This window comes from Phaseolus vulgaris, chromosome 4, assembly GCF_000499845.2.
Source record: "Phaseolus vulgaris cultivar G19833 chromosome 4, P. vulgaris v2.0, whole genome shotgun sequence".
In the NCBI taxonomy this organism is placed as follows: Eukaryota; Viridiplantae; Streptophyta; class Magnoliopsida; order Fabales; family Fabaceae; genus Phaseolus; species Phaseolus vulgaris.
In genome coordinates, this window is record NC_023756.2 from 2,587,573 (window position 1) to 2,609,920 (window position 22,348).

General features: G+C 34.1%; 2 protein-coding genes across 2 annotated transcripts; one reads left to right on the forward strand and one right to left on the reverse strand.

Annotated features, from left to right (window-relative positions):
* LOC137836840 (uncharacterized) lies at positions 1 to 3,970 on the forward strand. The gene is made up of 5 exons (XM_068645599.1): positions 1 to 623; positions 1,830 to 2,100; positions 2,860 to 2,958; positions 3,112 to 3,326; positions 3,761 to 3,970. The coding sequence occupies exons 1-5, from the start codon at positions 217 to 219 to the stop codon at positions 3,834 to 3,836; spliced, it is 1,068 nt and encodes a 355-aa protein (XP_068501700.1). The 5' UTR covers positions 1 to 216; the 3' UTR covers positions 3,837 to 3,970.
* Positions 3,971 to 16,880: 12,910 nt separating this feature from the next.
* LOC137836841 (probable galacturonosyltransferase-like 10) lies at positions 16,881 to 18,346 on the reverse strand. Its single transcript, XM_068645600.1, has one exon. It carries the CDS (start codon positions 18,139 to 18,141, stop codon positions 17,023 to 17,025), a length of 1,119 nt encoding a protein of 372 aa, XP_068501701.1. The 5' UTR covers positions 18,142 to 18,346; the 3' UTR covers positions 16,881 to 17,022.
* Between the last annotated feature and the right edge of the window lie 4,002 nt (positions 18,347 to 22,348).

Sequence of the window (22,348 nt, forward strand, 5' to 3'; positions counted from 1 at the left end):
GCGCAAAGAGTCCGGTTCAGTGTTAGAGCGGTTGAACCGAACTGAACCGAACCCAATCGAACCGAAACGTTTGGTCGAGTTGGCGAGTAATAACAGATCACATAGAGAACAGAAGAAGATGAGTCTGTAAATAAAAACGCAGCGTTTGAAGAAGCAAAGAGAGATGCATAGATAGGAGATAAGCTGGGTTAACCTCACCCACGGTAGCACGATTCCATGGCACTCTCCTTTCGGCCCGTCATCCACCCCCGTGTCACCGACCGGTCACTCTTTCAATTTCTCCCTCCCAAGCCTCCTCCCCTTCCGCCACCCTCCGTTCACCTACTTCCGTTCACGCGCCGCCGCCGTTTCCGCCCATACTGTCTCGTCGACGGCTTCTCTGACGACGCCGTCTCCACTCGCAATTTCGACCGCGGCTTCACCGTTATCGCCGCCATGCTCAGACGCATCGAGCCCCTCGACAACTCCGCCATCTCCAAGGGCGTGTCCCCCGCCGCCCGCGACTCCATGAAGCAGACCATCTCCACCATGCTCGGCCTCCTCCCCTCCGACCACTTCGCCGTCACCGTCACCGTCTCCAAACACCCCCTCCACCGCCTCCTCTTCTCCTCCATCGTCACCGGGTAACGAACAATCCTCTCTAATTAATTTGTTGGAGATTTCTTGTTGTTTCAATTGCTACCTAGTATCAATTTCATGACCATATTTGTGTATAAGATTCTTGTTATCGATGAATTTCTCCCTAAACATTCGTAGAACAGGAAAACAAAAGTTAAAATGAATTGAGCTTCTCTCGTGAGCTAACCAGCTAATATAAACTTATGTTTTCATCTTTCAGAGAAGTTTGATGCGAGAGATTTTGTAATAGACATGTTCATGAATTGATTTTAGGTTATGAGAGCAGCTTAATTCACTTTATGTATTTGATGTTTGAGCACTCGTAAAAGAAGAGAATAAGAAAGTAAGATGAATTGATCTCAAATCAATCTGTGTATGAATTGATTTTAGATTACGAGATAGCTTAATTCATTTTATGTATTTCATCTTTGAGCACTTGTAAGATGAGAAAAATCTTGTAGAAGAGAGTTGCACGAATTGATATTAGGTTACAAGAGAACTTAATTCATTTTATGTACCTCATAAAATAAGAAGGTAACATGAACTGAACTACTTCTCTTTTAATCCTAACGAGCTTAATTCATTTATCTCATTAGCTCACTAGCTCACATGAGGTTCAATTCAATTTAGTTTCTTGTGTTTTTTTTTTCTTCTCTAAGTCTTTTCTTCGAAGGAGGAGGGAATGTTAAGGTAAGATGAATTAGATTTGTTTTGTTTTGAAAATTTTCTTTATAAGCACTTATAAAGGAAAAGGAAAAATGAATTGAGTTAAATTTCTTTATAAATTGAGTTTCTTGCTTAAGCAAAAATGGAGAAGCTCAATGCATACCACTTTTTGTTATCCTATAAGTTCTTATGGAGATTTATGCACAATACATAACTTTAAACTTTTCCAAGAATTTAAAATCAAATTATGCACCTTAACTTTTGAAGAAGTTAGATAAGAGAATTTTTGTGGAAGTTAAAGTGCACGGAAAAAGCTTCATTACTTTTGTTTTGTTCTTCCCCTTGTAAGTGCTTTGTAAGAAGTTTATCTGCTAAGGTCCAAGCCCGTGACAACAAAAAAATGTATGATAAATTTAGTTATATGTTTTTTAAGATAATAGTGTAGTGAAGTATGCGATTTTGGGGAGGGGCAATCACTGGATAGTTTCTGTGCTTGATTGAAGGATTTTTGTTTTGATTTAATTTTTTTTTCTCTTCTTTGATAGGTACACTCTGTGGAATGCAGAGTACAGGATGTCTCTGACAAGGAATCTGGATATATCCGTTTCCAGGGATGAGGAGTCAGATTGTAGAACATGTTCGGAGGTTTTGGAGGTGAAGGATGGAGCAAAAGCAGAGGGTAATGAGAAAAATGAGGTTGTTAATCATTTCGAAAATTGCAGCGGCAATGGTAGCCTGAAAGAGTTTGGTGATTTGCCTCCTCAAGCTTTGAGTTTCATCCGGAAGTTGCAGTCTGAGTTGACAAGTGTGACGGAGGTAACCTTTTTCTTTTTGTTTAGTCCAATTTTCTAAGCACAATGATTGTTGATTAGCTGCATTTATAAGGGTGTTAAAATATTTGCTTCTTATGTCTGTGCCTGGTAAGTTGGAGTATTTGGAATTTGGAACAAGGGTCTCGTCTTAATGAGTGAATTATTATTTAGAACATGTAAAATGTATTATTTTGTTCTTGCCAAATATATGATTTCTGCTGATAGTCACTTTTGTTTTGGATGGGGGATTCTGGAGGGGAAGGGAAGGAGATAATTTTTCATTTTTAATTTGAGAGAATTATGAAACGATGATTTAAAATGAATAATGGACGATGCTGTTGTTGTTTTCTCATTTTCGATATAAAATTTCGCAATCAAGGAGGATTTTTACATAAAATGAAGAAAAACTTACTCCTTCCTACATCTCTGCTCTAAAATCCTCCATCCAAACTAGCCCAAACTAAGTATAGTGAGACTTGCTTCAAGTAGCTTGTGAGTTATTAAGGTAGACAACATAAAGGAAATTTCTTTCAGCAATCAGCAAGAAAGAAAAGGAATGCTTCTTTTGGCTTTTGAAGGCTTATAATGGCATAATCTAATTAATGGGCAAAGGGGCACCGCTCCCTGTGTGTAGTCTAAGGATTGGCTTTACTTTCACTCTCTCTAGTCTGTGCTCCAAATGGACATAGAAGAAGTGTTTTATAACTCTGGGGTCATTTAAAAGAATGAAAGGTGATGTAGATACTTTGCCTTTTGTTTTCAGGAGCTGAATGCCCAAAAGAAGGAAATGATGCAATTAGAATATGATAAGGGAAACTGGAACAATTTGTTGGAATATCTTCGGTCTCTGGATCCTGATATGGTAATGCTTCTCTGCTTGTATTTAATTTGTATTTCCTTGCAATTGAAAGTTTGCAAGAAGTCCCTTCCCTCCTCTCTCACTCATTTCCATGAATTTAGGTACTGTAACTTGTTTCACTGTATGATTCTTTGTGTTGTGTAACTTGTGTGGCAGGTGACTGAACTGTCTCGGCCTTCGTCAGTAGAAGTGGAGGATATAATTCACCAACTTGTTCAGAACATATTGAGAAGATTCTTTGAAGATGATGCTAGCTCTAATTTAGCAGAACAATCGTTGGAAGGAAACATGGACAATCACTCAGACAGTGGTGAGGAGTTTAGTAATACAGTAGCCACTTCTCGCGATTACCTGGCAAAGTTGCTTTTCTGGTTAGTACATGTTATTTTCGTTGCCCTTTTAAACTGTTAGCGTATTATTCATTGAACTGGTGAAAACACCACTTCACATTCACATTTCAAACAAGAGTCGAACCAATAATAAATGAATGTTTTATTATTGTATGTAGTATTTAGTAATAAACTAATATAAAATTAAGAAAAATATGTTAGATGAAATTTTAAAATAGCATAAAACTACAATTTAAAAATTGTTCAAACCGTTTCTTTTACTGGTTTTTGACCATTGTTTTTGCGTCCTATGAGCTGGTGACTTAAGCCTAAACTGATTGAACGGACCTGTTTGACCCAATTTATGAACCAGATTCTTAAAATTTGACCCAGTTTATGAAGAATGATACACATGATTCTTAAAATTGTTGATACATTTTGTAAGCACATACAGACAAATTTCTTTGTGTTGGCAGGTGTATGTTATTGGGTCACCACTTGAGAGGGTTGGAAAATAGACTGCATCTGAGTTGTGTTGTTGGACTGTTGTAGAGAAGGTGACAGACATGTATATTCTTTTCTTCCTCTTTTTCTTATTTATATCCCATCTCCCTTCTCATAATAAATTTTTTTCCGTTCAGTGTTAAATCTGAGTGTTAAATAAATAATCTCCTTGCTTCTGGCTCTCTTTCTCTTGATTCATCATACCAAGCATTAATTCATGTTTGTGCTTGCATGAATAATGTGGTTTACGAGCAGCAAGCCTCAAGAAACTAGATGGAATGTGAATCATTCTGCTTAAGATGTTATGTAAGGTACTTTTAAGGGTCTTAGTCTATTTGAACAAAAAATTTCATAGGGATTTTTAGGAGAGGAGTACAAGAAAAAATAAAATAAAATGAGAAGTCCTTCTACACATGCCTTAAATCATTTAAAGAATTGTATGTGTGTCTGTCAAATTAACATGGATGAAACTGGTTTCCAACCAAACCCTTGTTCAAGAGACTTCATTGGTGTATATATATAAAACATGAAGAAGAAAAAACAACCAAATCTAGGGGAGGCTCACGCCGGGATTTTTATCTCTTTAATAGTTGTCATTTAGCGATTAAATTAAAATGTTCAGTGCAGACTGTCTAACACAGTATTATATCATCTAACACCAAAAATTATAATATAGATAAAGTTTGATGTTTCTAAGTTGTGTCTTAACGAAGACACGTAGTGGGAAAACTTAATCAAGTAAGCCTTAATCAAATTTAACATAATCTGTTTATGGATATATTCAGTATTTTACTAATTCCAATGTTTATTCATTTTATATTTATTTTATACCTTTTAAATTAAGCATATAAGAGAGATTGATTAAGATTAACCGGATTAACCAAGAATTCTAACAAATAAAAGAAATGAATTCTCAAAAAAGTTCAAATCAATTTTTTATAGACAATTTGGTAGAGAGAATTTAAGAATAAAATTTTATTGAAAAAAGTCAAAATTCATTGCGAAATTATAAGAAAAACAATCTCAAAAATTTTAGTCTTTTATACGGAGGTGCAAAACAAAAAGATTACAATGAAATAAATAAAAAACTAAGAAATATCTAATGTTCTGTTTTTCAAATGCCATGTCAAGTTCTGAAGCTCGTATCTTTTTTATCTCAGAAAAATATTCTGATTTAGATGCTGTTCACAATTTTCCAGTTTCAAACTTTATAGAATTAATAGATTTTTATTCCTATTTAATTGCAAACTCTTTCGAGATATTCGTTGATTTTATTTTCTAAATTTTTTAACTTAAATTTTATTTTTTGTTTTGATTCATGATTTTTGCATTATTCTGTCTTGTGATAGACATTTTCTTCAAATCGTCTAGTCAAATGCTGTTTATTGTTGTGTAACTACTAGATTGTCTCTACTGAATTTGGAACAAAACGCGACGAATTTCAGGTCAAACGGATGAGTATTCACCCACGAAAAAAATCAAATAGTTTCACACACAAAAGAACCTTCCTTTCAACCCTGGCACTGATCGATAAAAAATTTATTGTCAATCTTGTGGAACGAATATGGGGCTCAAATCTCAGCTAAAACTCAATAGACATAGTGGCGAACGTGTGGTAAAAATTTCAGACCAAAATACCGAAGGAGTAAGGTGTAGTGAGTCATATACCGAGAGTGAACAAAACTGGATTTCCGAAAACAAAACGTCCTGACTTTCCTTCCCCGTATCTTCTTTCTGTGATTTGTTTGGATGTGCCTCCTTACCCGGGTGCAAACAACATACGAAAGTACTTGTGTGAATTTTTTCAGCGCAATACGGACCCGGAAAAAAATTGCAGAAAGTAGGACGAAATTTCACAAGTTTTGCTAGAGGATAGCCTTGGTTTGCAAAAAAATTTCTGAAAAATTCACCTGAAATGGTTATTTCCTGAAATTCCGCGTAAGAATCTCCACTGAATTTGAGACAAAACGCGACAGATTTCAGGTCAAATGGATGAGTATTCACACAGGAAAAAAATCAAACAGTTTCGCACACAAATGAACTTTCCTTTCAGCCCGGGCAGTGATGAATAAGAAATTTATAGCGAATCATGTGGGACGAGTCTGGAACTCAAATCTGAGCCAAAACTCAATAGATACAATGACGAATGTCTGGTAAAAATTTCAGACCAAAATACCCAAGCAGTAAGACACAATAAGTCCCAGACCGAGAGTGAACAAAACCAGTTTTCCGAAAACAAAACGTCTTGGCTTTTCCTCTTTCTGTGATTTGTTTATGGATTTGCCTCCTTACCTGGGTGCAAACAACATACGAAAGTACTTGTGTGAATTTTTTCAGCGCAATACGGACCCGGAAAAAAAATTGAGGAAAGTAGGGTGAAGTTTCACAAGTTTTGCTAAATGATAGCCTTGGTTTGCAAAAAATTTCTGAAAATTTCTCCCGAAATGGTTTTTTCCTGAAATTCCGCGTAAGAATATCCACTGAATTTGGGACAAAACGCGACAGCTTTCAGGTCAAACGGAGGAGTATTCACCCAGGAAAAAAATCAAACAGTTTCACACAAAAACGAACATTCCTTTCAGCCCGGGCAGTGATGAATAAGAAATTTATGGCGAATCTTGTAGGACGAGTCTGGGGCTCAAATCTCAGCCAAAACTCAATAGACACAATGACGAATATGTGGTAAAAATTTCAGACCAAAATACCCAAGGGGTAAGGCGTAGTAAGTCCCAGACCGAGAGTGAACAAAACCGATTTTCCAAAAACAAAGCGTCCTGACTTTTCTTCCCTGTATCTTCTTTCTGTGATTTGTTTATGGACGTGCCTCCTTACCTGGGTTCAAACAACATACGATAGTACTTGTGTGAATTTTTTCAGCGCAATACGGACCCAGAAAACAATTGCAGAAAGTAGGACGAAATTTCACAAGTTTTGCTAGAGGATAGCCTTGGTTTGCAAAAAATTTCTGAAAAATTCTCACGAAATGGTTTTTTCCTGAAATTCCGCGAAAGAATGTCCACTGAATTTCGGACAAAACGCGACAGATTTCAGGTCAAACGGATGAGTATTCACCCACGAAAAAAATCAAACAGCTTCACACACAAACGAACCTTCCTTTCAGCCCGTGCAGTGATGAATAAGAAATTTATTGCGAATCTTGTGGGACGAGTCTGGGGCTAAAATCTCAGCTAACACTCAATAGACACAATGACGAATGTCTGGTAAAAATTTCAGACTAAAATACCCAAGGAGTAAGGCGCAGTAAGTCCCAGACCGAGAGTGAACAAAATCGATTTTCCGAAAACAAAACGTCCAGGGTTTTCTTCCGCGTTTCTTCTTTCTGTGATTTGTTTATGGACGCACCTCCTTACCTGGGTGCAAAAAACATACGAAAGTACTTGTGTGAATTTTTTTATCGCAATACGGACCCGGAAAAAAATTGCAGAAAGTAGGGCGAAGTTCCACAAGTTTTGCTAGAGGATAGCATTGGTTTGCAAAAATTTATGAAAAATTCTCCTGAAATGGTTTTTACTTGAAATTCCGCGTAAGAATCTCCAAAGAGTTTGGGACAAAACGCGACAGATTTCAGGTCAAACGGATGAGTATTCACCCAGGAAAAAAATCAAACAGTTTCACACACGAACGAACCTTCCTTTCAGCCCGTGCAGTGATGAATTAGAAATTTATTGCGAATCTTGTGGCACGAGTCTGGGGCTAAAATCTCAGCTAACACTCAATAGACACAATGACGAATGTTTGGTAAAAATTTCAGACCAAAATACCCAAGGAGTAAGGCGCAGTAAGTCCCAGACAGTGAGTGAACAAAACCGGTTTTCCAAAAACAAAACTTCCTTGATTTTCTTCCCCGTATCTTCTTTCTGTGATTTGTTTATGGACGTGCCTTCTTACCTGCGTGCAAACAACATATGAAAGTACGTGTGTGAATTTTTTCAGCGCAATACGGACCTGAAAAAAAAGAGTAGAAAGTAGGGCGAAATTTCACAAGTTTTGGTAGAGAACATAGCCTTGATTTGCACAAAATTTCTGAAAAATTCTCCCGAAATGGTTTTTTCCTGAAATTCCGCGTAAGAATATCCACTGAATTTGGGACAAAACGCGACAGATTTCAGGTCAAACGGATGAGTATTCACCAAAGAAATAAATCAAACAGTTTCACACACAAACGAACATTCCTTTCAGCCTAGGCAGTGATGATAAGAAATTTATTGCGAATCTTGTGGGACGAGTCAGGGGCTCAAATCTCAGCCAAACCTCAATAGACACAATGACGAATGTCTGGTAAAATATTTGGACCAAAATACCCAAGGAATAAGGCGCAGTAAGTCTCAGATCGAAAGTGAACAAAACCGGTTTTCTGAAAACAAAACGTCTTGGCTTTTCTTCCCCGTATCTTCCTTCTGTGATTTGTTTATGGCCGTGCCTCCTTACCTGGGTGCAAAAACTTACGAAAGTACTTGTGTAAATTTTTTCAGCGCAATACGGACTCGGAAAAAATTTGCAGAAAGTAGGGCGAAATTTCACATGTTTTGCTAGAGGATAGCCTTGGTTTGCACGAAATTTCTGAAAAATTCTCCCGAAATGGTTTTTCCTGAAATTTCGCGTAAAAATATCCACTGAATTTGGGAGAAAACGCGACAGCTTTCAGGTCAAACGGATGTGTATTCACCTAGGAAAAAAATCAAACAGTTTCACACACAAATGAACCTTCCTTTCAGCCCGGGCAGTGATAAATAAGAAATTTATTGCGAATCTTGTGGGACGAGTCTGGGGCTCAAATCTCAGCCAAAACTCAATAGACACATTGACGAATGTCTGGTAAACATTTGAGACCAAAATACCCAAGGAGTAAGGCGCAATAAATCGCAGACTGAGAGTGAACAAAACCGGTTTTCCGAAAACAAAACATACTGGCTTTTCTTCTCCGTATCTTCTTTCTGTGATTTGTTTATGGACATGCCTCCTTACCTGGATGCAAACAACATACGAAAGTACTTGTGTGAATTTTTTCAGCGCAATACGGACCAAGAAAAAAATTGCAGAAAGTAGGGCGAAATTTCACAAGTTTTGCTAGAGGATAGCCTTGGTTTGCACGAAATTTCTGAAAAATTCTCCCGAAATGGTTTTTTCCTGAAATTCCGCGTAAGAATATCCACTGAATTTCGGACAAAACGCGACAGCTTTCAGGTCAAACGGATGTGTATTCACCCAGGAAAAAAATCAAACAGTTTCACACACAAACGAACCTTCCTTCCAGCCCGTGCAGTGATGAATAAGAAATTTATTGCGAATCTTGTGCTTCGACTCTGGGGCTAAAATCTCAGCTAAAATTCAATAGACACAATGACGAATGTCTGGTAAAATTTTCAGACCAAAATACCCAAGGAGTAAGGCGCAGTAAGTCCCAGACCGAGAGTCAACAAAACCCATTTTCCGATAACAAAACGTCCAGGGTTTTCTTCCACGTTTCTTCTTTCTGTGATTTGTTTATGGACATGCCTCCTTACCTGGATGCAAACAACATACGAAAGTACTTGTGTGAATTTTTTCAGCGCAATACGGACCAAGAAAAAAATTGCAGAAAGTAGTGCGAAATTTCACAAGTTTTGCTAGAGGATAGCCTTAGTTTGCACAAAATTTCTGAAAAATTCTCCCGAAATGGTTTTTCCCTAAAATTGCGCGTAAGAATCTCCACTGAATTTGGGACAAAACGCGACAGATTTAGGGTCAAACGGATGAGTATTCACCCAGGAAAAAAATCAAACAATTTCACACCCAAACGATCCTTCCTTTCAGCATAGGCAGTGATGATAAAAAATTTATTGCGAATCTTGTGGGACGAGTCAGGGGCTCAAATGTCAGCCAAACCTCAATAGACACAATGACGAATGTCTGGTAAAAATTTCGGACCATAATACCCAAGGAATAAGGCGCAGTAAGTCCTAGACCGAAAGTGAACAAAACCGGTTTTCCGAAAACAAAATGTCCTGGCTTTTCTTCCCCGTATCTTCTTTCTGTGATTTGTTTATGGACGTGCTTCCTTACCTGGGAGCAAACAACATACGAAAGTACTCTTCTGAATTTTTTCAGCGCAATACGGACTCGAAATTTTTTTGCAGAAAGTAGGGCGAAATTTCACAAGTTTTGCTAGAGGATAGCCTTAGTTTGCACGAAATTTCTGAAAAATTCTCCCGAAATGGTTTTTCCTGAAATTTCGCGTAAAATATCCACTGAATTTGGGAGAAAACGCGACAGCTTTCAGGTCAAACGGATGTGTATTCACCTAGGAAAAAAATCAAACAGTTTCACACACAAATGAACCTTCCTTTCAACCCGGGCAGTGATAAATAAGAAATTTGTTGCGAATCTTGTGGGACGAGTCTGGGGCTCAAATCTCAGCCAAAACTCAATAGACACATTGACGAATGTCTGGTAAACATTTGAGACCAAAATACCCAAGGAGTAAGGCGCAATAAATCGCAGACTGAGAGTGAACAAAACCGGTTTTCCGAAAACAAAACATACTGGCTTTTCTTCTCCGTATCTTCTTTCTGTGATTTGTTTATGGACATGCCTCCTTACCTGGATGCAAACAACATACGAAAGTACTTGTGTGAATTTTTTCAGCGCAATACGGACCAAGAAAAAAATTGCAGAAAGTAGGGCGAAATTTCACAAGTTTTGCTAGAGGATGACCTTAGTTTGCACAAAATTTCTGAAAAATTCTCCCAAAATGGTTTTTCCCTAAAATTGCGCGTAAGAATCTCCACTGAATTTGGGACAAAACGCGACAAATTTAGGGTCAAACAGATGAGTATTCACCCAGGAAAAAAATCAAACAATTTCACACCCAAACGATCCTTCCTTTCAGCATAGGCAGTGATGATAAGAAATTTATTGCGAATCTTGTGGGACGAGTCAGGGGCTCAAATGTCAGCCAAACCTCAATAGACACAATGATGAATGTCTGGTAAAAATTTTGGACCAAAATACTCAAGGAATAAGGCGCAGTAAGTCCCAGACCGAAAGTGAACAAAACCAGTTTTCCGAAAACAAAACATCCTGACTTTTCTTCCCCGTATCTTCTTTCTGTGATTTGTTTATGGACGTGCTTCCTTACCTGGGAGCAAACAACATACGAAAGTACTCTTCTGAATTTTTTCAGCGCAATACGGACCCGAAATTTTTTTGCAGAAAGTAGGGCGAAATTTCACAAGTTTTGCTAGAGGATAGCCTTGGTTTGCACGAAATTTCTGAAAAATTCTCCCGAAATGGTTTTTTCTGAAATTCTGCGTAAGAATATCCACTGAATTTCGGACAAAACGCGACAGCTTTCAGGTCAAATGGATGTGTATTCACCCAGGAAAAAAATCAAACAGTTTCACACACAAACGAACCTTCCTTCCAGCCCGTGCAGTGATGAATAAGAAATTTATTGCGAATCTTGTGCTTCGACTCTGGGGCTAAAATATCAGCTAAAATTCAATAGACACAATGACGAATGTCTGGTAAAATTTTCAGACCAAAATACCCAAGGAGTAAGGCGCAGTAAGTCCCAGACCGAGAGTCAACAAAACCCATTTTCCGATAACAAAACGTCCAGGGTTTTCTTTCGCGTTTCTTCTTTCTGTGATTTGTTTATGGACATGCCTCCTTACCTAGATGCAAACAACATACGAAAGTACTTGTGTGAATTTTTTCAGCGCAATACGGACCAAGAAAAAAATTGCAGAAAGTAGGGCGAAAGTTCAAAAGTTTTGCTAGAGAATAGCCTTAGTTTACACAAAATTTCTGAAAAATTCTCCCGAAATGGTTTTTCCCTAAAATTGCGCGTAAGAATCTCCACTGAATTTGGGACAAAACGCGACAGATTTAGGGTCAAACGGATGAGTATTCACCTAGGAAAAAAATCAAACAATTTCACACCCAAACGATCCTTCCTTTCAGCATAGGCAGTGATGATAAGAAATTTATTGTGAATCTTGTGGGACGAGTCAGGGGCTCAAATGTCAGCCAAACCTCAATAGACACAATGACGAATGTCTGGTAAAAATTTCGGACCATAATACCCAAGGAATAAGGCGCAGTAAGTCCCAGACCGAAAGTGAACAAAACCGGTTTTCCGAAAACAAAATGTCCTAGCTTTTTTTCCCCGTATCTTCTTTCTGTGATTTGTTTATGGACGTGCTTCCTTACCTGGGAGCAAACAACATACGAAAGTACTTTTCTGAATTTTTTCAGCGCAATACGGACTCGGAAAAAATTTGCAGAAAGTAGGGCGAAATTTCACATGTTTTGCTAGAGGGTAGCCTTGGTTTGCACGAAATTTCTGAAAAATTCTCCCGAAATGGTTTTTCCTGAAATTTCGCGTAAAAATATCCACTGAATTTGGGAGAAAACGCGACAGCTTTCAGGTCAAACGGATGTGTATTCACCTAGGAAAAAAATCAAACAGTTTCACACACAAATGAACCTTCCTTTCAGCCCGGGCAGTGATAAATAAGAAATTTATTGCGAATCTTGTGGGACGAGTCTGGGGCTCAAATCTCAGCCAAAACTCAATAGACACATTGACGAATGTCTGGTAAACATTTGAGACCAAAATACCCAAGGAGTAAGGCGCAATAAATCGCAGACTGAGAGTGAACAAAACCGGTTTTCCGAAAACAAAACATACTGGCTTTTCTTCTCCGTATCTTCTTTCTGTGATTTGTTTATGGACATGCCTCCTTACCTGGATGCAAACAACATACGAAAGTACTTGTGTGAATTTTTTCAGCGCAATACGGACCAAGAAAAAAATTGCAGAAAGTAGGGCGAAATTTCACAAGTTTTGCTAGAGGATAGCCTTGGTTTGCACAAAATTTCTGAAAAATTCTCCCGAAATGGTTTTGTCCTTAAATTGCGCGTAAGAATCTCCACAGAATTTGGGACAATACGCGACAGATTTCAGGTTAAACGGATGTGTATTCACCCAAGAAAAAAATCAAACAGTTTCACACACAAACGAACCTTCCTTTCAGCCCGGTTAGTGATGAATAAGAAATTTATTGCGAATCTTGTGGGACGATTCCGGGGCTCAAATCTCAGGCAGAACGCAATAGACACAATGACGAATGCCTGGTAAAATTACAAACCAAAATGCCCAAGGAGTAAGGTACAGTAAGTCCCAGACTGAGAGTGAACAAAACCGGTTTTCCGAAAACAAAGTGTCCTGGCGTTTCCTCCCCGTATCTTCTTTCTGTGATTCGTTTATGGACGTGCCTCCTTACCTGGGTGCAAACAACACACGAAATTACTTGTGTGAATTTTTTCAGCACAATACGGACCCGAAAGAAAATTGCAGAAAGTAGGGCGAAATTTCACAAGTTTTTCTAGAGGATAGCTTTGGTTTGCATAAAATTTCTGAAAAATTCTCCCAGAATTGTTTTTTCTTGAAATTACCTGTTAGAATCTCCACTGAATTTGGGACAAAACGCCACAGATTTCAAGTCAAACGGATGAGTATTCACCCAGAAAAAAATCAAACAGTTTCACACACAAACGAACCTTCCTTTCAGCCTGGGCAATGATGAATAAGAAATTTATTGCGTATCTTGTGGGACGAGTCTGGGGCTCAAATCTCAGCCAAAACTCAATAGACACAATGACTAATGTCTGGTAAAAATTTCAGACCAAAATACCCAAGGAGTAAGCCGAAGTAAGTTCCAGACCGAGAGTGAACAAAACCGAAATTTGACACGTTTGTCCCAAATTCAGTGGAGATTATTACGTGGAGTTTCAAGAAACAAATATTTTGGGAGAATTTTTTAGAAATTTTGTGCAAACCAAGGGTATCCTCTACCAAAACTTGTGAAATTTCGCCCTACTTTCTGCAATTTTTTTCCGAGTCCGTATTGTGCTGAAAAAATTCGCACAAGTACTTTCGTATGTTGTTTGCACCCAGGTAAGGAGGCACGTCCATAAACAAATCACAGAAAGAAGATACGGGGAAGAAAAGCCAGGACGCTTTGTTTTCGGAAAACCGGTTTTGTTTACTCTCGGTCTGGGACTTACTGCGTCTTACTCCTTGGGTATATTGGTCTGAAATTTTTACCAGACATTCGTCATTGTGTCTATTGAGTTTTGGCTGATATTTGAGCCCCAGACTCGTCCCACAAGATTTGCAATAAATTTCTTATTCACCACTGCCCGGGCTGAAATGAAGGTTCGTTTGTGTGTGAAACTGTTTGATTTTTTTCCTGGGTGAATACTCATACGTTTGACCTGAAATCTGTCGCGTTTTGTCCCAAATTCAGTGGAGATTCTTACGCGGAATTTCAGGAAAAAACCATTTCGAGAGAATTTTTCAGAAATTTTGTTCAAACCATGGTTATCCTCTAGCAAAACTTGTGAAATTTCGCCCAATTTTCTGCAATTTTTTTCCGGGTCCGTATTACGCTGAAAAAATTCACACAAGTACTTTCGTATGTTGTTTGCACCCAGGTAAGGAGGCACGTCCATAAACGAATCACAGAAAGAAGATATGGGGAAGAAAAGCCAGAACGTTTTGTGTTCGGAAAACCGGTTTTGTTCACTCTCGGTCTGGGACTTACTGCGCCTTACTCCTTGGGTATTTTGGTCTGAAATTTTTACCAGGCATTCCTCATTGTTTCTATTGAGTTTTGGCTGAGATTTGAGCCCCAGACTCGTCCCACACGATTCGCAATAAATTTTTTATTCATCACTGCCCGGGCTGAAAGGAGGGTTCTTTTGTGTGTGAAACTATTTGATTTTTTTCGTGGGTGAATACTCATCCGTTTGACCCAAAATTTGTCGCGTTTTGTCCCAAATTCAGTAGAGATTCTTACGTGCCTGTAACAACTAGTCAGACTCTCTACTATAATTAAAAATATAAAATTAATAAATAAGAATTAATATTAAAATAACTCTAATTAGGTAAATCTCAATTAAAAAATACATCATTATATTCCAAAAATATATTATTAAAACTTTAAATATAAATAAAATTATGTTCGTCCCAAAAAGTTTGTGTGCCATCAAAATGGAATGTTCTGACTACTCTCTTTAATTTTCTTTTCCTTTAATTGAAAAATAAAATAAGCAAATATTTAGAAGCCATTATTGAAGTTGGTTTTCAAGAAAGAACTGGAGCCAGCTTTCTTGACAAATCCCGATGGAGTAGGGATAAAATTCTCTTATTGGAAACATTAACGTCGTCTACAGAGGAAATAAAATTTGTTTGACTAAATAAAATTTATTTACAATTTTTTAAATATTTTTTGAAAATTATTTCAATTGATTTTAAAATCATAGTTATATGTTTAATATACTAAATTTATCAACAAAATAATCAAGTTCACAAATTATTTAACAAATGCACATTCAACAATGGGGGTAGCAATGGATACTTTAACTCTTAAACATGAATATCTATGTATTTATTTATAACCATGCGTTTTTACATTTTTTTAATTTCAATAACTCAACTTAAAAATATATTATTTTAAAAAAAAAATTAAAACTAAAAATAGAATATATACAATTATTTTAAGTATGGTTAGATAAAATTATCTAATTAAAAAATTGCAAAAAAGATGCGCCTATCTTCATGTGTTTTAACCCTTTTATTACAATGAAAAAAATATGTACTTAAAATATTATTAAAATTATAAATATATATACATATGTATAAAATAATTATATTTTATTAACTTTATAATATTTTTTGTTTTATTATTGTAACTAATAAAATTAATTATATTTATAAGAATAAAAAAATAAAAGAGTAGTTACAAAACACTATTTCTATTGATTATGATGTATAGACTAAATATCAGTTACAAAATAGAATCCTTTTTATATAATTATTATATATATAAATATTAAATATAAAATTATCTAATTAAAAAATAACTTAAAAAATGATTAAAAAAATGCATTCCTTATACTTATATGGTATAGATAATTAAGTTTGAAGAAGAATTTGACTTGAATTCACAACCTTTACGACAACTAAATTTAATATCACTTGCATCAAGAACATATTCAATACTAAGAGGGATTTGAAAAATTTCTTAAGAAGTAATAATTTATTAAGAATCAGTCATATTTTTTCTGCTTTTTATTTTCTATTTCTGCACCTTTTTTTAGAAGATCTTTTATTTATCTATCTTTTCAAAATATAATATATTTTAATAATTTTCTTCCTTTCCACATAATTCCTTTTAAACCACACAACTTGACACCACATTATAATATTTAAAATTAAAATAAATTAAATATAATTAAAATATTATTTTATTATGTTTTTTACTGGTTGTTGTGTTAATATATCATCATCCAATTTCTAAATATTTTACAAACTCGTCACAAATAAAAGGCAATAATAATACAAATTATAATTACTTCTAATATAACTCAGTTTCTCAGTCAAATTTAATATTTAAAGATTAAAAAAATATTTTTCAATTTTAAAAAAACAAAAAAAAATGCTTTGAAATTTGGAATATCTAAATGAAAATTAGACTCAATTGAACTGAAACTATACTAAACATTTTCCAAATGAAGTAATGTCCTTTAGCTTTTGTTTTGTGGAATCAGACACATTAGCCAGCAAGACATTGTTCCAATATTCTATGGTTTCACATGTGCAATACCTGATTCATTGTTGGATCATAATGTCACATAATCATACTTCTTCTCTCTTTTTTCTCTGTGACTTACAGCTAAGTAATAACTAGCATTTTTCTTTGAGAGAAAAAAGGTTTTATGTTATTCTTTTTAATGTTATTCTTTAATCCTAACTGAACTTTTAGATAATGTTTTAATACACCATTTATTACACAAACAATGAAAATGAGATTTCATTCTGTTGGAAAAACAACACAAACAACTCTTTAAAATTCTTCCAAGTAAAATTTTCTGTTTATAATTTATACAAGCCTTTAATGAAAGCTTTTATTTGGTGGATTATGCAAACAAAATTTCAAATTTTGATTGGAAGAAAGTGTATCTGAATTTTGTCTAAACAGTGCTATATTTATTGGTTCAGAGCATTAGTAGCATAACTCCTGAAAACAAAACTCAGTTTATCCAATTGCATTCTCTGTGACTATACTATAGAAAAGTATGAACAAACATTACAAAATCTTTTTGTTCTGTCTATAAAAAAACCAGAACAAATGAATGAGATGAACCAATATAAAATTATGTGCTAAAAGGATGAATTTATTGTGCCAGTAGCAGCAATTCTCTTCTGTTGAGGGGGTATATAGAGATCATAAGGTGCCCAAAGGAAGTCCACTGAGCAAGGCTTCTTAGCATCAAGCCTTGTCCATGGTTTCCCTTTACCACTCCAATGTAGCAAACTCACAGAACCAGGATGCAAAGTCCTACAACTGTTTCTAAGATTGTCCCCTCCTAGGCCATGTTGGTTCCATCTATGCTCAATAGCCTCAACATCACCACCAAAAACTAACAAAAAGGGAGGGAGTGACCCTAACATATAGATCCTTCTCTCCTTTTGAATCTCCATCCACTTCTCAATCTTCCTTGTGTAGTCACCCTCTCTCCACCTCAACAAGTCCACCACCATCACCCCAGTGTTGAAGTAGCAAGGCCTTTTCCCTTGAAACACCTCAGAAAACTCAGCACTGGACCAAAACTCATAGGAGAAGTATCTGGTGAAGTTTGCATGGCAATATTCAGGAGCACCAATGACCCTTGACCCTGACAATGGAACCTTCCAAAGCTCTTGAACATCATCAACAACTATAACATCAGAGTCCAAGTATATAACCCTCTCAATGCAGGGATCAAGCAAATCAGCCAGGTAACTTCTTGCATAGTTAAGAGGGTTGTCAAGTGCTTGCCTAATAGAAGGAGATATGAGATTGCCAACTAGACTTTCCTCAAACACATGAACTTCAAATCTCAAGGAAGGAAAGGAGGTGTGAACAATCCTTTCAAACTCATCCCTGCTCTCCAATCTTGCATCTGATGCAATGAAGTGAAAGAACAGATTCTGAGGGCAGGAAGTGTGTTTCACAACAGAGTGCAGGGCAGCAATAGACCCTCTCAAGTAGTGCCAATCAATGGTCATTGCAATATGCACAAGTGAAGGGTCACATGATGCCATTGCCACATTGCTTGTATCAAGCAGAGAACACTTTTTCTGGTTTCTGTATTCTGGGGCCTCTCTGAATTGCACAAAGGAAGCAACTTCAACCTCAGTTTCATAACCATTTTCTCTGGCAAAAGATCTAATTCCCTTGGCTTGACAGAGAAGAAAGCAAGCTGAGAACACAAGCACAAATGATCTAGAGAGAAACATCACTATTCACCACTACCCTTTTCAATTGAGAGAACAAAATGAATCGAGAAAAGAAAAACTGAGAGAATTGGATTTGACAAAGCAAGAGAAAAGGCAAAAGGGTATATTTTTATGTACATATATAAACAAATGGAACACAGGAACTGAAACGCGTTTGTGAGTAATATTTTTTGGTGAATAAGCGCGTTTTTTTATGATTTCGTGCGACCGAGTTAATTGAGTTCTACAAGGAACCTTCCTATTATGTGTTTCTTGTGTGTGTGTTTTGAATTATTCTATGATTGAAAAGAAAAACATTCGTTTAACCTTGGATGCTAAAACGTTTCTACTTTTTGAGTGAAAAACAATAACTGGTTTCACTTTCGGTTTGGTTCATAATGCGGGCTTTGTTTTTCACGAAAACAGTGTAACTTTTTTTTACAAATTACCATTTTTGGTATTTTTTTATTTATGAAAATGGATAAATCGTAAATTATGTGAAGACTTTAGGTTGAAAAAAGAATCTAGTTGTATCCTACTAGTACGCACGATTTTGTTAATTTTATTACACAGAAATAGTATGATAATGTAATTAATTTTAAGCAAAATTATACATAACTTGTATGACTTAGTATGAAACAATAAAACTGAAGTGAAGTCCGTATAAGGTTCGGATACGCATCTTAAATGGTGTGTCCGTATTGAACACCAACTCTCATAAGATACGTATAAGTGGAATGTTAAATTTAAAAAATATTTCTTTGATTTTTTACAATTTTAACACAGTTCTAACACAATTTAAGAAAAGAATATATTAATTTTTAAAAAACTCAAACTTATTATATAAATTTTTAATATGATTATAAAATAAAAAATAAATCATTTTGAATCAATAATAAAAAATATTTTTTTCTAAAATAACTAAAACATACTTATACATATAAATTTTTATTATCAATTTATATAATTTATAATTATATAATATATAGATCCATCACATGTCCTATATTTTAAAAATTATATATTTTTTTTTATAAATATCCATCTCATATGGTCAATACTTATAAAAAAAAAATAACACAGTAGAAATCACTTCACCTATTCAACTTCACATATATTATTTTACATATTAGAATAAAATTATTATTTTACATTTTTTTTATCAGCATTATTTTACATATTAGAATAGAATTGTATTTTTCAATTCTAACGTAACCCATATAATATATAATATACGTCCACATAATATATATCTTACCCTTTTTTTTTTACCCAAATCGTAACTTACAAAAGAAATTACACTACTTTTCTTGGAAAAAAAGAAGTTCGTAATGCATTGAAGTCAGATAGCACTGTGACCACGTGCTTTGATTTTTCATTACACTTTATTTATTAATTTATAGAATTCGTATCTAATTTAATATTCTTTGTCGGATACAAGGAACGTGTCTAAGTTCAAAAATATTTTTGTTAGAGAAATTTCAAATTTGATTCGCCATCTTCACGTTTTTAAGAATTTAATCCTAAGCATAATGCCTGAGAAACTCAATGATTCATGCACATCTACAAAGAAGAACATTCTTAAGGTCTTAATCTTAAATAACAGTTCTTACTTATAAAATGTTTTTAATTGGTTTTTCAATGAATGTTTAATTTTTAACTATTAAAATAATATATCACCCTTTCTTGTCTCCTTCCATGCCAGTTTCCAATGCAACAAAACGCGTTTTATTATTTTATATTACACTTTTCTAGAATTTAAGTATAATTTCATGGCACAAAAAAATTGTCAAAAGTCAAAGTATAACAGTCAACGATGTACAAACCTTAGTATTTGTCTGACTAATCTTACATATATTTCGGTGTGCTTCGTGCTTATGCTTTAATCACATATTAAAAAAATGTAAGTAGTATTCTTTTATATATAATGTTATTATTATTTTTCTATGGGTATAAGTATATCAGTGTGCTAATAGGATTATAACAAGTAGTTAATAATACACTTAAAATATTATTATACGATAAAGTGTTTTTTTAATTGAGGTATAATTATTTTTTGGTTTCAATATTAAGATATAGTGGTTTTTAAAAAATTTAATTTAATCGTAAGTTTTTTTTTTTAAATATGTGATTTGATCTCTTCTATTAAATTGCATGAACGTATTAACGGGTGATTATGTGACACACAATGTGACATATTTATAAATAAATGGACTTCGTATATAATCTAAGTGAGATTTGGAGTTAGTGGTGGAGATTGTGAATAGTTTACTCAATGTTCTACAATATTCAAAATTAAATTTTTAGTGTTCTACAATACTCCAAAATCAAATTATCAATGTTTCACAATGCCAAAAATCAATTCTCAATGTTCTACCTCTAATATTCCCAGAAGCTCCTTTAGCAACCTCTCGATGACGATCTTGTCATCAAAGAGAGGGTTTGTGAAACAACGTTAAGGAGTCGAAAACGACAAATGGAGATGAAAAATGTGAAAAAGGAGAAAAGTAGCGATGAGGACACAAGAAAGAGAGAAATGAAAGAGTGAATTTGAAGGTTAGAAATAGCATCAAAATCTTGGAAAAAAAAGGTAATGAATTTTGTGAACCCTAAATCCAAATCCAAATTATTATAATTATTATTAAATTTGATGAAAAGGTTACCAAATTGCATATTTTTTTTAAAAAAAAACTTAATACGAAATTGATTTTTTTTTAAATCATTAGACCAAATTAACTATGGACTCTAAATATTGAAACCAAAATGATAATTATGAAAAAATAAAATATAATGTATAAATTATTTAAATTTATAATAATATAGAATTATAAATTTTAAACTCAATATAATACAAGTATTTAACTAGTATTAAAAAAAGATCTGAATTGCAATTTTTTCTTCTTCTTTAATTTCGAATTCGTGATTTTGATTCTTCTATTTTTTTTCGATTTTAGTTGTTCAATTTTAGCAAATCGCTATTTATTTGATTTATTTAATTTTAAATATTAGATTTAATATACCCATTTAAAGTACTACAAAAAAATAATTTAATTCATTAAAATATAAATAAAATAAAAAATGTAGACAAAATTTGGCTCAATTCCCTCCCTATCTAGCACCTCTTTGTTTTTATTTCCCTATCTAGCACCCTTTTGTTTTTATTTTCCTATCTAGCATCCTTTTATTTTTTATTTCCCTATCTAGCATCATTTAAAAAATAAATAAATAAATAATAAATTAATTTCTTTTTGATAATTTTAATTTTTGAATATATTAAAAAATAAGTATTTTTAATGTTTAAAATAGTTAGAAATATAATTAATGAATAAATAAAAATAAAAAAGTAATAAATTAAAAATGTTTAGTTTAAATTTTTTTTAAGAATGAAGAAAATAAAAAATTAAACTCTACAACAACATAAAATTTGAATCTATAAACATAAATTAGTATTTATTTTTATTATTATTGATGATGTAATCATGTTAATTTCAAGTAAAAAAATACAGGACATAATTATAAAAAAATCAAAGTCAAATAGTATGAATTAATATTGAACGCACAAATAATATTGAAGTGTCTATCTACCCTAAATGCAAAATCCTAAAAAAGAAGTAATGCAATTGTTACACTTAATGCTTAAAAATGAGAACAAAAAAATGTAAAAATAAATAAATATAGAAAATAAAAACAGCAACATTGCAACAGATCTTTCATGTTATGGAAGACTATTTGATGGAACTAAAAAATGAAGAGTATTGGCCTACATACACACTGGTCAAATACTATGCCTAAGTTCCGATATGAAAATAACCTTAAAGGGAAGACCTAAGTCAAGTCGAATAAGGACTGATATGAACATAAAGAGAACAACATGATCAAACAAAAGAATGTTCATATTGTCAAACACATGACACAAAACAAGAACATGTTCTAATATTATTGAATTGTGCACTTCTCGTCATTAATTATGTTTCATTTTGCACAAACTATTAATTGTACCATTGAAGAAAATATTAAATAAATGATCATCTTTCATTTATTTTTCTTTTTATGATCAACATCTACTTATTTAGTATCGTCTTATATCTCTTATCTTTATCTTGTTTGGTTTTATATTTTTTTTTATATCTTGTATATTTATCTTATTTTGTTTTGCCTTTATTTTATATCTTATATGTTTTTAGTTATTTATTTTTTCTGCCATTGTTTATTTATTTTTGTTTTTATT